The 13,583-nt window shown below is 35.7% G+C and overlaps 1 protein-coding gene across 4 annotated transcripts in view; it reads left to right on the plus strand.

Annotated features, from left to right (window-relative positions):
- XRN1 (5'-3' exoribonuclease 1) overlaps positions 1 to 13,583 on the plus strand; it is a 102,061-nt gene that overhangs the window by 26,480 nt on the left and 61,998 nt on the right. For all 4 annotated transcript variants that reach the window (XM_081235690.1, XM_081235692.1, XM_081235693.1 and 1 more), the window contains exons 14-18: positions 966 to 1,122; positions 3,153 to 3,272; positions 8,199 to 8,368; positions 9,807 to 9,927; positions 10,024 to 10,122. In XM_081235690.1, the coding sequence (XP_081091816.1) occupies positions 966 to 1,122; positions 3,153 to 3,272; positions 8,199 to 8,368; positions 9,807 to 9,927; positions 10,024 to 10,122 (667 nt within the window). The remainder of the gene's footprint in view (positions 1 to 965; positions 1,123 to 3,152; positions 3,273 to 8,198; positions 8,369 to 9,806; positions 9,928 to 10,023; positions 10,123 to 13,583) is intronic.

Below are 13,583 nucleotides of genomic sequence, written 5' to 3' on the forward strand. Positions count from 1 at the left end.
ATTGTGGACTATAAAAATATTTCTTCATTGTTTTGTTGGTATCTTTAGTCAAACGTTAAGAACATTGAAAGTTTTCTAAAAATCGTATGTTTCAAGTTTTGTAAAAATATTTTTTCTGTAGTTAAATATGGGAAGGTATTAAAAACAAAAACAGGTGGTGTGTATGATTGATAAATGGTTTAATCCTTACCACAAACACAATATATATATACTAATACAAAGATAAAAGTTCTTAGAACTGACTAGTAACAGCCATCTGAGCTCAGACTCACTGTTCCCTCTGTCCTTATGAGAGAAGCTCAGGCCCACATGAGCTAACTGAACGTCTTCTGACTACCTCATTACTTCATTCTAAGAATCTATTGTTTGGAAGACTCACAGTCAACATTTTCGAAACTAAACAGCCATTATATTATTTATATATATAAATAATAAATTATATATTATATAATTATATAATATATATTTATATATTATTAATATATATATCCTTGCATGCATCCAAATTTTGAGTGTGAAACTGCACTTTAAAAATTAAGGAGGGCCTCCCTGGTGGCGCAGTGGTTGAGAGTCCGCCTGCCGATGCAGGGGATACGGGTTCGTGCCCCGGTCTGGGAGGATCCCATATGCCGCGGAGCGGCTGGGCCCGTGAGCCATGGCCGCTGGGCCTGCGCATCCGGAGCCTGTGTTCCGCAACGGGAGAGGCCACAACAGTGAGAGGCCCGCATACCGCAAAAAGAAAAAAAAAAAAAAAAAAAAATTAAGGAAATATTTGTTGCCATCAAGTGACCTAAATTTTCCAACATTGCTGATTTTTTATATTCAAGTAGCAGAATTATGAATGAGTTTTTGTCTTTAGAATTATTATCATGTGTTGTTAAAATAGAATATGGAAAAGTATATACTTAACTATTGACCTGTTTCATAAAATTGCCAATTGTTTAAAACTCAGTTTTGTATTATAGGTTTTATCCGTACCATTACGCACCTTTCCTGTCTGATATCCGCAACATCAGTACACTCAAAATCCATTTTGAACTGGGAAAACCTTTTAAGCCATTTGAACAGCTTCTTGCTGTACTTCCAGCAGCTAGCAAAAATTTACTTCCTACATGCTACCAGGTGAGTTTTAGAATTAAATATGTTTATGGTCTTTTTAATATTTAGGAGCTCCTCCTGCAAACTTAGAAACATCATACCCAAATTTCTTTAATAGCTAAATATATTTATTTTCAGTTTCAAATATAGGATTCCTTAAACAAGTCCCCTGAAAAGTAGTTTCTTGATTTAAAGTTAGCTTTGTTTTATATTTTATTTTTATTTATTTATTTATTTGGTTGTGCCGGGTCTTAGTTGCAGCCTGTGGGCTCCTTAGTTTCAGCACGTGGGCTTCTTAGTTGCAACACATGGACTCCTTAGTTGTGGCAGGTGGGCCCCTTAGTTGTGGCTCACCGGCCCCTTAGTTGTGGCATGCGAACTCTTAGTTGCAGCATACATGTGGGATCTAGTTCCCCGACCAGGGATCAAACCTGGGCCCCCTGCATTGGGAGCGTGGAGTCTTAAGCACTGCGCCACCAGGGAAGTCCCCAAGTTAGCTTTGTTTTAAAAATGCAAACAAATTTCATAAGCCATTCAGAGCATAGCTTCTTTGTTTTCAGTATCTTTAAGCGCATCTTCAATTTGTCTCTGCACTGATGAAAGTAAACTGAGAGAGGCAAAATCCGAAGCCATCTGCTTTGTCCAAACATTTACAGGTTTCATTTCAGTTCTCTTTCACCCTCTACCTATGATTCTAATATGTTATTTATATCAACAAAAGTATTACCTCCATTTATATTTAGATTTTAAGCATTTCATTTATCAAATTGTGGAATAAAAGGCTTTTCTCTGGTTAACATATTTCACATAACAGGAGAAAGATATTTCAGGGGTGATTGAGTCACCAAAATTACGCCAAGCCTGCTAAGCTGAGGCTGAGAGTAAACTTCATTTAGTTCTTCTAGAGCATCAGTCTCTTCTTCTAATTCCATGGTCCGGTACCAGGAACTGGAGTAGACACATATAAACTCAAACACACACACCTGCCTTCACTGCTTGAACAGTATCAGGCTTCCTTCTGTATCTTTCTGAAACTTAACCTGTCCATCCTGGCCCCTGGCCTTCCTTTCTTAAGTTTCTTTGATGCTTTTTTCCTACCTTCACATACATTAAGGATTGATACTCAACCACTCTGGACCAGTAACCATGCAGGTTTTTATAGCCACATCTGTTTTGATTGTTCTATGCTCATGACTTGCTGATTATTAAATACTTTGAATATTACCTTGAGAAATATGCTATTTCTTTAAATTTTTATATCATAATCTTCCATATTCCTTTCCTAGAAGACATCTTTAACTTTATCTACTTCTGTTATAAAATCTCTAAGAAAAACGTCATATTGAACTTCTTATCTTTGCTATTGGTAGTAAAGAGATTTTGGATTTTAGGATTTTTTTTCTTTTTAAATTATCTTAGTTCTTATATAATTTAATAAAATCAGTTGATTAGGACATGAAAATAAATTGCCTAAGGTTAAAAATGGAGTGTGTGAAATGAACTGAAGTCTGAATGGGAAAACAACTTAGATAGGCCTTGTAAAGTGAAAAGACAATAAAAGATAGAAATGATAAAATTCAGAGTAAAGATAGTTTTGCTGGGCTTCCCTGGTGGCACAGTGGTTGAGAGTCCGCCTGCCGATGCAGGGAACGCGGGTTCATGCCCCGGTCCGGGAATATCCCACTTGCTACAGAGCGGCTGGACCCGTGAGCCATGGCCGCTGAGCCTGCGCATCCGGAGCCTGTGCTCTGCAACGGGAGAGGCCACAACAGTGAGAGGCCCGCATACCGAAAAAAAAAAAAAAGGATAGTTTTGCTACATAACTAGGTTAGTGGAACAGGAAAGTGGTGAACGGTGGTGAAATTAGAAGCCTCATAGTTGAAAATTAAAATATAACAAGTATATTACAACATATCTAAGATATGAAAATTTACTTTTGCTTTGCTTAGAAATTTTAAACTGTAACAATTGAGGAAGTATTATAAATATATTAACAAAAAGCTACACTGATATTAGTTGTTACATTTCTATCACGCTATTTTATATTTTCACAGCATTTGATGACCAATGAAGACTCGCCAATTATAGAATATTATCCACCTGATTTTAAAACTGACCTAAATGGGAAGCAACAGGAATGGGAAGCTGTGGTTCTAATACCTTTTATTGATGAGGTCAGTGCATGAAATAGTTATATATACATGTATATTTTAATCAGATATTATTTCACATAAATTAATAAGCAGTGGATTTTAATCACCATTTGTATTTTGTTAATGAGTTTTAACTACTCTCATCTTCATTATGTGCATCAAAACTTGTAGGTATGCTAATTATAAGAAAGCTGGCATTGATTTACTTATAGTAGACAAAGTAGGCTTCAGAACAAGGAGCATTACCAGAAATCAAAGGCTTGAATAACACTGTAAACCTACTCAACCTCATTAATATATGTAGAACACTGTGCCCAACAACTAAAGAATACACATTTTTAAGTGAAAGAACATTCGCCAAGATTATTTGGAGACATAAAACATGTCTGGGGCTTCCCTGGTGGCACAGTGGTTGAGAGTCTGCCTGCCGATGCAGGGGACGCGGGTTCGTGCCCCAGTCTGGGAAGATCCCACATGCCGCGGAACGGCTGGGCCCGTGAGCCATGGCCGCTGAGCCTGCGCGTCCGGAGCCTGTGCTCTGCAACAGGAGAGGCCACAGCAGTGAGAGGCCCGTGTACCGCAAAAAAAAAAAAAAGAAAGAAAAAACATGTCTGAATAAATTTAAAAGGGTTGAAATCATAAAGAGAATGTTCTCTGACCACATGGAATTAAATTAAAAATCAGTAACAACTCTCTGGGAAATTTACAGATATTTTGAAATTAAATAACACACTTGTAAATAATCCATAGATTAAAGAAATTAAAAGGGATATTTGAAAATACTTTATCTGAATGATAATGAGAACACGTATCGTAATCTATGATAAAGCTAAAGCAAGGCTTAAAGGGAGACTTAAGGTTCTAGATGCTTATCCTAAGCAATAAGACATTTTAAAATAAATTAAGCTTCCTACCATGAGAAGCTAGAAAAACAAGAGCAATTTAAATCCAAACTAAGCAGAATGAAGGAAATAAAAAAGATAGCAGAAATCTATGGGAAATGAGCAAACAATAGAGAAAAATCAATGAAACCAAAAGTTGGTCCTCTGAAAAGATTAATAAAATTGATAAATCCTAGCTAGACAGATCAAGAAAGGCTGAAAAAAGCTAGAGCACGAGGGGAGAACACATAAATTGCCAATATTTGGAATGAAAGAAGAGGTGTCCTATAAATTCTCCAGCTATTAAAAGAATCCGTAAGGGATATTGTGAACAATTTTATGCCAACGAATTCAGCAACCTAAGTGAAATGAACACAGTTCTTTAAAGACACAATTTAGCAAAACTGACCAAAAAACATGTAAAAATCTGAGTAGTTCTATATCTTTTAAAGACATTAAGTTTCATGATTTAAAATCTTCTCACAGAGAAAATTCTAGGTTCAGATGTCTTGACTTGTGAATTCTAGCAAGCATTCAAGGAAGAAATAATACCAATTTTGCACAAACTTTGAGAACATAGAAGAGGAATAATCACTTCCCAATATATTTTATTAGACCAGCATAATGCAGATACCCATAGTAAATGATGTTACAAGAAAAGAAAATGACTTGCTATTATCCCTCCTAAAAGTAAATGCAAAAACGTTTAACAAAATAAAGCCAGATGGGATCCAATAATATGTTAGAAGGATAATACTCATAACCAAATGTCATTTATTTTAGAAAGACAGTGTTGATTTGCGATGATTTACCACACTATCAGTATTCAACATCCAATTTTAATAGAAATGCTCAACATACAGTACTAGAAATAAGAGGACACTTCCTCAACCAGATAAAGTGCATCTTAAAAAAAACTTACTGCTAACAATATACTTAATAGTAAAATTTTGAATGTTTTCTCTGTAAGATCAAGGGTAAGACAAGGATGTTTATTCTAACCAATTCTAATACTGTACTGGAAGTCCAGTGTATTAAGTCAAGGAAAAGAAATAAAGGCATGCAGATTAGAAAGGAAGAAGAAAAATTGTTTTTATATGCACATAGCACTATTACATATATAAGAAATTCTAAGCAGTCTTCAAAAAGATACTCTAACCAATAAGTAAATTTAGCAAGGTCACAGAAAATCTATACACAATCTATATAAAATATATACAAAATTCAATTGTGTTTCTATATACTAGTAGTAAACAATTGGAATATATAAATTTTTTTTAAATAAAAGATTTTTATTCTGCTTTCAATAGCATTAAGAGGGCCTCCCTGGTGGCGCAGTGGTTGAGAGTCCGCCTGCCGATGCAGGGGATACGGGTTCGTGCCCCGGTCTGGGAGGATCCCATATGCCGCGGAGCGGCTGGGCCCGTGAGCCATGGCCGCTGGGCCTGCGCATCCGGAGCCTGTGCTCCGCAACGGGAGAGGCCACAACAGTGAGAGGCCCGCATACCGCAAAAAGAAAAAAAAAAAAAAAAAAAATAGCATTAAGATATATAAAATACACAGTTACAAATTTAACAGCATGCACACTAAATACTGCAATAGTGTTGAGATATAGAAACCTAAATAAATGGAGGGACATACCATGTTCAAGGAATAGAAGATTTAGTATTGTTAAGATGTACCCTCTTCCCAAATTGATCTTTGGACTCAACATAATCCCAATGAAAAGGCCAGCAGATTTTTGTGTAGAAATCAGAAATCCTATTCTAAAGTCTTTATGAAATTGCAGAGGATCTAGAGTAGCCAAAGCAATCTATAGGAAGAAAAACAATACTGGAAGACTTTCATTCTCTGATTTCATGACTTAACCATGAAGCTAAAGTAATCAAGGGAGTATGTTACTTATTACATGGCAATAGATCAATGGAACAGAATTGAGTCCAAACATAGATCTATACTTGTCCAGTTAATAAATTTCAATTAAGACATCAAAGCTATTCAATGGGTAAAGAAAAAGCTTTTCAACAATTGGTGCTGAAACAGCTCGCCATATATGTTGAAAAACCCTGTACACTAATGTTCAGAGCAACTTATTTGTGATAACCCCAAACTGGAAAAAAATTGAATATCCTTCAATGAGTGAGTAAAAAAACTGTAGTACATCCATATAAAGGCATACTACTCAGCAATAAAAAAAACTATTGACACAAACAACGGATGGAAAAAAGTTCATTTGAGTGAAAAAGTCAATCTTGGAAGGTTTATATAGTTCCATTTATATGATATTTTTGAAATGACAAAATTATTGTAATATAAAACACATCAGTGGTTGTTAGGGGTTAGGGTTGGGGATAGGATGTGCCTATAAAGGGATAACATGAAGGGGTTTCTTTATGATGATGTGACGGTCTGTATTCCAGTTTTAGTGGTAGTGACATGCATCTACACGTATGACAAAAATTCCATAGTACTGTATACACACACAAAATGTAGATATAAAAACGAGTGAAATCCGAATAAATCTGTAGTAGTGATGTACCAGTGTCCATTTCCTGGTTTTGATGATGTACTGTGGCTGTGTGTAAGATGTTATCATTGAAAGGTACACGGGAACACACCATACTAATTCTGCAAATTCTTATAAATCTTAATGTTTCTTGCCACTGTACACAATGCTCTGAAAAAAGGACTTGTGTGTTTATGTATTCTTTTCGTTTGTTGGTTTGTCAATGCATTCTTATATATCAGAGATTTTATTTTTGTAAGGTAGAATCCCCAAAGCAGGAATGCTTGGTTAATGGGAATGTGTATTTTTTGTTCTAATGAATATTACCAGTCTTCTTTTTCAAGTAGACTGGTCTAATTCACACCCGCGATATTTAAGTGCCTACTTCTCTGCTTTTCTAATCCTGAGTATTATTGCTTTATTTAATTTTGATGATAAAGTCTACTGATGGTAAAGAATGCATTCATTCCAATTTATTTTTCCCTGATTCCTAATTTAAGTATATTTTTATGTATGTTTGTCTTTTACATTTTCTCTTTTGTAAATTGTCTGTTTATATCCTTTTCCTCATTTTCTTTTTTTGATTTTGAACAACTCTTTTTATATTAGGAATATTTTTCCCCAGTGTGGCATTTGCCTGTTGATTTTTTTGTGAAATCTTTTATCACATACATTTTCTTTTACTTGAAAAATGTCTTTTTCCCTTAAAGCTGTTCCGCTTTTTCCGGCCTTATTTAAGAGTTTTTCACTCCAAATTATCAATAGCCTCCTAGATTTTTTCCCATTATTTTTGTTGTTTCATTACTCTGATACTTGCTTTTGTATATGGTATGATATTGGAAAATATATGTGCTTTCTTTCCCAGCTGGATAGCTCGTTATGACAAAAACATTGTTTAAATATCTGAAATACCATGTTTGATGTAGATTTGGATTTGTTTTTGAACTCTTTTGTTCTTCTGGTCTGTGGGTCTCTTGTGGTGTCAATACTTAAGTGTTTTGCTTACAGGTAGTTTTATAAAAGGTGATAGGATCTGGTAAGACAAGTTCCTGGTAACATTTTGCAGCTCACACATTCATCCTTCCAATATGAACACTAACATCATTTTGTCCTTTAAAAAGAAATACTTTAAACCATTGTGATTTGATTGGAATTATGTTAAATACAAAAGATAATTGGAAAGATGAACATACCTATACCATTGTACAATTTGTAAAGTAAGAGATCAATGAGCAGTGAATTAAGATAAATTATAATTATGATCAATTCATATTTAAATTTTGATTTTCTGCTGATTTTATCCACACGTTAGTTGATTGCTGTTGGAGTAATAGTTTCAGAGGAATTTGTAGTGACAAGCGATATTCTAGGGCCCTTTGAAACAAGAATAGCACATCAGTTTTTCCTGTAATGAAATGGAAAAGAATTGTATGAGTCAAGATTTTTGTTTTTCAAGAACACAAATAGTAATTCTGTATTCCAAGAGAAAAGATTTGTTCTGTATGTTGAGATTACAGAATTTCTGTATTTTTAACCCCTCTCTCCAATCTTTATATTCAGAAGCGATTGTTGGAAGCCATGGAGACATGCAACCACTCCCTGAAAAAAGAAGAGAGGAAAAGAAACCAACATAGTGAGTGCCTGATGTGCTGGTATGATAGCGAGACAGAGTTCACGTACCCCTCTCCATGGCCAGAAAAGTTCCCTGCCATAGGACGATGCTGCGCAAGGTAATGTTGTTTGGTAATTTTTCAGCAACAGAGAGCTCAAAAAAAAAAAAAAAAAACAAAGCAAGCTTTTGAATATCTACTTGGAGAATTAACAAATAATTTATGACCATTGTAGTCAGTTGATAATGAATTACATGCAACTTGCCAAGGATCATAGCATCTCTCTCCTTCTCTCTCTCTCTCACAGTTGTTTCTATAGTTCTCTGCTTTGGTCCAATTCTGCTTCTCTGTTTTCGTCTTCTGTTAAAGTTGTCCCGCCCCCATATATATCTGTTCTCTCCCTCAAGAGGATGTATGAATTTTTGTTTCCATTGCCAGTGTCTGCTCCCAGCATTATTTGACATGCTATGACTTGGCCTCTTATACTCCGCAACCACCCAACTGGAAAAAAGGAAAACAAGAAATAAAAGAGCCCCTCTGGGGCTTCCCTGGTGGCGCAGTGGTTGAGAGTCCACCTGCCGATGCAGGGGACACGGGTTCGTGCCCCGGTCCGGGAAGATCCCACATGCCACGGAGCGGCTGGGCCCGTGAGCCATGGCCGCTGAGCCTGCGCGTCCGGAGCCTGTGCTCCGCAACGGGAGAGGCCACAACAGTGAGAGGCCCGCGTAATGCAAAAAAAAAAATAATAATAATAAAAAAATAAAAAAGAGCTCCTCGGGGGGCTTCCCTGGTGGTGCAGTGGTTGAGAGTCCGCCTGCCAATGCAGGGGACAAGGGTTCGTGCCCCGATCCGGGAAGATCCCACATGCTGCGGAGCGGCTGGGCCCGTGAGCCATGGCCGCTGAGCCTGCGCGTCCGGAGCCTGTGCTCTGCAACGGGAGAGGCCACAACAGTGAGAGGCCCGCGTACCACACACACACAAAAAAGCTCCTCTGTTTCTTGCCTCAAACCTATTTCTACTTTCTCTTCCTCATTAAGATGTCTTCTTCCTTGTTTTTCCTCTTCTCTCATCTTCTCTGCAAATAATATCTAGATGGCAGTTGTGTTGCAGATAAAGCAAACGTTTCTCAGTTATGATTTTTCCTTTTATTAAAGCAAAGAGAAAGATGAAATAGACATTATAAAATGTTTATTTTCCATTCTGGGTTTTGGAACATGGAGGATATAGAGATTTGTAGTATGTTTTGTATGTTCCTTTAGTATAAAAATTATGTATATATACATATTTATATATTTTATATATATTATATATTTTTATATATTATATATATATTTTAAATGGGAGAACGTCCACTCAGTATCTTACAGGCATGATTGTGTCTGGATCAATACTAACGAAGAATCTGCTGCTCTATATTTTCTTTCTCTTAAATGACGAATTGTTAATTCTCCTGTTAAAAGCAAGGAGGACTCTTGCAAAATCCTGAAGGGAATGCTGAAAACCTGTGATTGCTTGTAATGTATGAATTTTAAATTAAATGCCTCCATTTATTTTCTAGGTATAAAATAATATCATTAGATGCTTGGCGTGTAGACATAAGCAAAAACAAAATAACCAGGGTTGACCAAAAGGCATTATATTTCTGTGGATTTCCTACTTTGAAACACATCAAACACAAAGTCAGTGGCTATTTAGTTCAAAATTTTTTCACTTTATTGAATGTGAAGTGATTATGGAGAAAAAATTAAAATTAAATTCTATGACTTCTTTTAAAGTTTTTTTTGAAGAAAAGTGGGGTTCAAGTATTCCAGCAAAGCAGTCGTGGAGAAAACATGATGTTGGAAATCTTAGTGAATGCAGAATCAGATGAACTTGTAAGTATTTTCTTCATTTTATATTTCTTAGGTGATTATTATGCATAAAACTGTTTTAGCTGTAACGTGTTTTCCAAAGTGGTATAACATGTAGTAACTCCAGAAGTTCACAGGAAATAAGGATAAAGAAACATTTACACAAACTAAAGGAAAGGACATATTTAATTGTGACGTAATGAGCAAAACAAATGCTGTAGGAATTTGAAGAGGAGATGAGCTGTGTGAGCTAAAGATTAAGTATAGATCTGTAGATGAGAATAGGCTTGAGCTGGGCACTAAAAGAAAGATTATCACAAAGAGGAAAAAGGAGGGGAAAGGTATTCCAGTTGAAAAGAATAACATGAGCTGGGAGTTATAGTAAAAAAATAAATGTGATACATTATCTTATTTTTTTTAACCTTTTTGTATGTCTGAAATTTTTCTTCATACTTTTTCTTTTTTTAGAGTAAATGTGATGTATTTGAGGAGAAGGAATAGATAAACCTGACTGAATCAGAGGACTTGTGTTGGGAAATAGTAGAAGATAAGTTTGAAAAAACAGATTGAGGCCAGATTATGGAGGACCTTGAATACCAGGCTGAGGAGTTTGGACTTATCTTTTCATGACTGTTATCATGAAATTGGTACTTTCATAAAGATTAATTTGGTGGCAATATAGTAGACTAAAGTGCATACAAAAGAAATGGAAGAAAATGGAAAAGCCTGCAAGTTGAGGTTGTGGTTATAGAAGCCTTAGACAATAAGGACATAAACCGTGGAAGTGGTAATAGGTCTAGATGAACAGGACTAAATAAAATTCACAAGTTTCATCATTTGCTCAAAAATAAGGGATGAAAAGAAAAAGAAAATATTAAATATGAATCACTCTTAGATATCAATTACTGTTTATTGGAATAAAGAAGTTAAAATGGGAGAGGCACTGGCTTGAGGGGATTAATTATCAGTAATAGAATTTTAAGTTGGTGCTAGGACATTTAACTGGAGCTGCCTTTTCAGCCTTTCTCAACAGGGTTCCACAAGAGGTTTAAGCCCTCTTGCCCTAAGTCATCCATTCGTTTATAATAGATTAATTTACCTTTTGTGCATTTAGAATGGTACTAGTTATGTACCATCCTTGGAAGAATTGGGGAAATACGTAGTCAAATTGTTTTTTGTGTTCTGTGGTTCAGATGAAAAACTTCAGTCAAGAAAGGCAACTTATACACAGTTGAATACCTGGAGCTAGAGCTTGTAAGGCAATAGGGATATGTAGAGCGTTAGCAAGGAAGTGATGGCTGGGGCCTTAGGGCTCATTTCCTTGAAGAAAGGGGATTCTCAGGGTTCAAGGCCCCAGCATGAGGAAGTACCCATGGGTGGAAAGGGTGGAAAAGGAACCAGTAAAAGTTACATAGTGTTCAGAGAAGAAAGAGAATAATTCCCATGTTTAGTAGTGTCACAGAAGCATGGAGTAGGTGGTACATACAGTTCAAGACGAGTGAAAACTAAAATAAGGTCTGTGAGTTTGTCCTTTGGGCATCATTAGTGGACTTTGAGAATTCCATTCCCATAGGTTGTTGGAGGCAGAAGTCCAATTCCTAAGTACTAATCCGGGACTCCTTAGGTGGGAAGTCGAGGTAGCAGGTCTTAAGCCCTTGGTTAAGAAGTTTATCGTTGAAAAGAGGGCTAGAAACATAACTGTAGGTAAAGAAGAGGCAGCTCATTTAGCAAATCCGTACAAAAGAAGAGAGGTAGAGCTAAAGAAGAAGAAAGGAGCCCTTAAAGGCACTGTAGAGGGAAAGGATGTGAAGTGGATCGCCTCTAGGGCTTACGGGAAAGGATTAATCTAGGAAAGGAGGGAAAAGGATAATTAAGGGAGCCTAGTTCTAATGTTGAAACTTGTTTTATTTATCAGAGTAGTCATTCTTTTGTATGTTCACTGTAAGAGATGTCTAAATATAGTAAATAAAATAAAAAGTTACCCCCAAAAGTCTAAAAATAGTCATCTCTATTTGTTAAAGAAGTATTTGCTAATAATGATTAAGCATAATGAAAAGAAAAAATGTGAATCAAAATTTATATCTCAACTTCAGTTTCTACCACAAAGTTGTTGTCTAACAAACAGTAATAATAATAATATTGTTTCCTTTTAAGTATTTTTACTTCAGGTATTATTTCATACAGAATATTTATATAGCTGTCCCTCAGTATCCATGGGGCATTGGTTCCAGGACTCCCCACTGATACCAAAATCTGTGGATGCTCAAGTCTCTTATATAAAATGGTGTAATATTTGCATATGACCTACACACATCCTGCCTTATACTTTAGATCATCTCTTTTACTTATAATACTTAATACAATATAAATAATTGTAAATACAACGTAAATGCTATGTAAATAGTTGCCAGCATTTGTTGAAACTTTCTGGAGTTTTTTTCTTTTTGTTTTTTTAAAATATTCTCCATCAGTAGTTGGTTGAATCTGCAGATGTGGAACCCATGGATACAGAGGGCCAACTGTGCAGCATTTTATAGTTTACAAAAGCTTTTGTGTATATTATTTTATTCTTAAATAAATATTGTGAGGTAGATGTTATAACTTCTTCTCATAAAAGAAAACTGAGACTCAGTGGGATTAAAGGATTTGCCTAAGAGTCCATAGCTGAAGAGAGGCAGAACCCAATTTTGGAGCCGTGGTTTCTAACTTGAAATAAGTCTAGTGTTCTTATTTAATTATACCAACCACAAACTGAAATGAATTACATATTTTAGCTTCTGTTTTATGCTATCTGATTATTTGATATAAAATATAATAGCCCCTTTTCTAGACATCTATGCTGTTCTTTTCACTTTTCTCAGTTTCCATGAGAAAAATAAGCTGATAATCATGAGAATAATAGAATCATAGAATTTTACAACTGGATGGAATTTTGTGAAGCAACTAATCCAGATCATTAATTTTACAGATTAAAAAACTTAAATGGAGATTGGAAAAGGGACATTCACTCAGCTTGTTAGCTGCAGAACTAAGAACCTAGGTTTCTTGCTGAACATTATTTCTACTAAAGTTGGCTATTATTGTGAACAGTAATACTCACATTATAGGTCAGTGTTCTTCTGTTTGATTTTACTGAAACCTGTTTTCTCGCCAAGTAATTTCATTTAGGATTAAAATCAGTGGGCCATCCTTCACTAATAACTGCCAGTGCTGTTGAAAAAATGAGAAGGAGGCAAGCTTCCTAGTGTTGAGATGTTTATACTGCAGAATATTACTTTTAAGTTGGTCATAGTTCCCTTCTAATAAGAAGAGATTGGCAGAGGGGAAGGTAAAGTTGGTAAACTTACACAGATTCATAATAAATTAAAGAATAAAGAAAGATAAGTAAAAACGACTGAAAATTATTTTTTTTTTTAAGAAGGAGGACTTCCCTGGCGTTCCAGTGGTTAAGACTCCACGCTTCCACTGCAGGGGACTAGGGTTCA

The sequence above is a fragment of the Mesoplodon bidens genome (genome assembly GCF_964165515.1).
Source record: "Mesoplodon bidens genome assembly, chromosome: 5".
Taxonomy (NCBI): Eukaryota; Metazoa; Chordata; class Mammalia; order Artiodactyla; family Ziphiidae; genus Mesoplodon; species Mesoplodon bidens.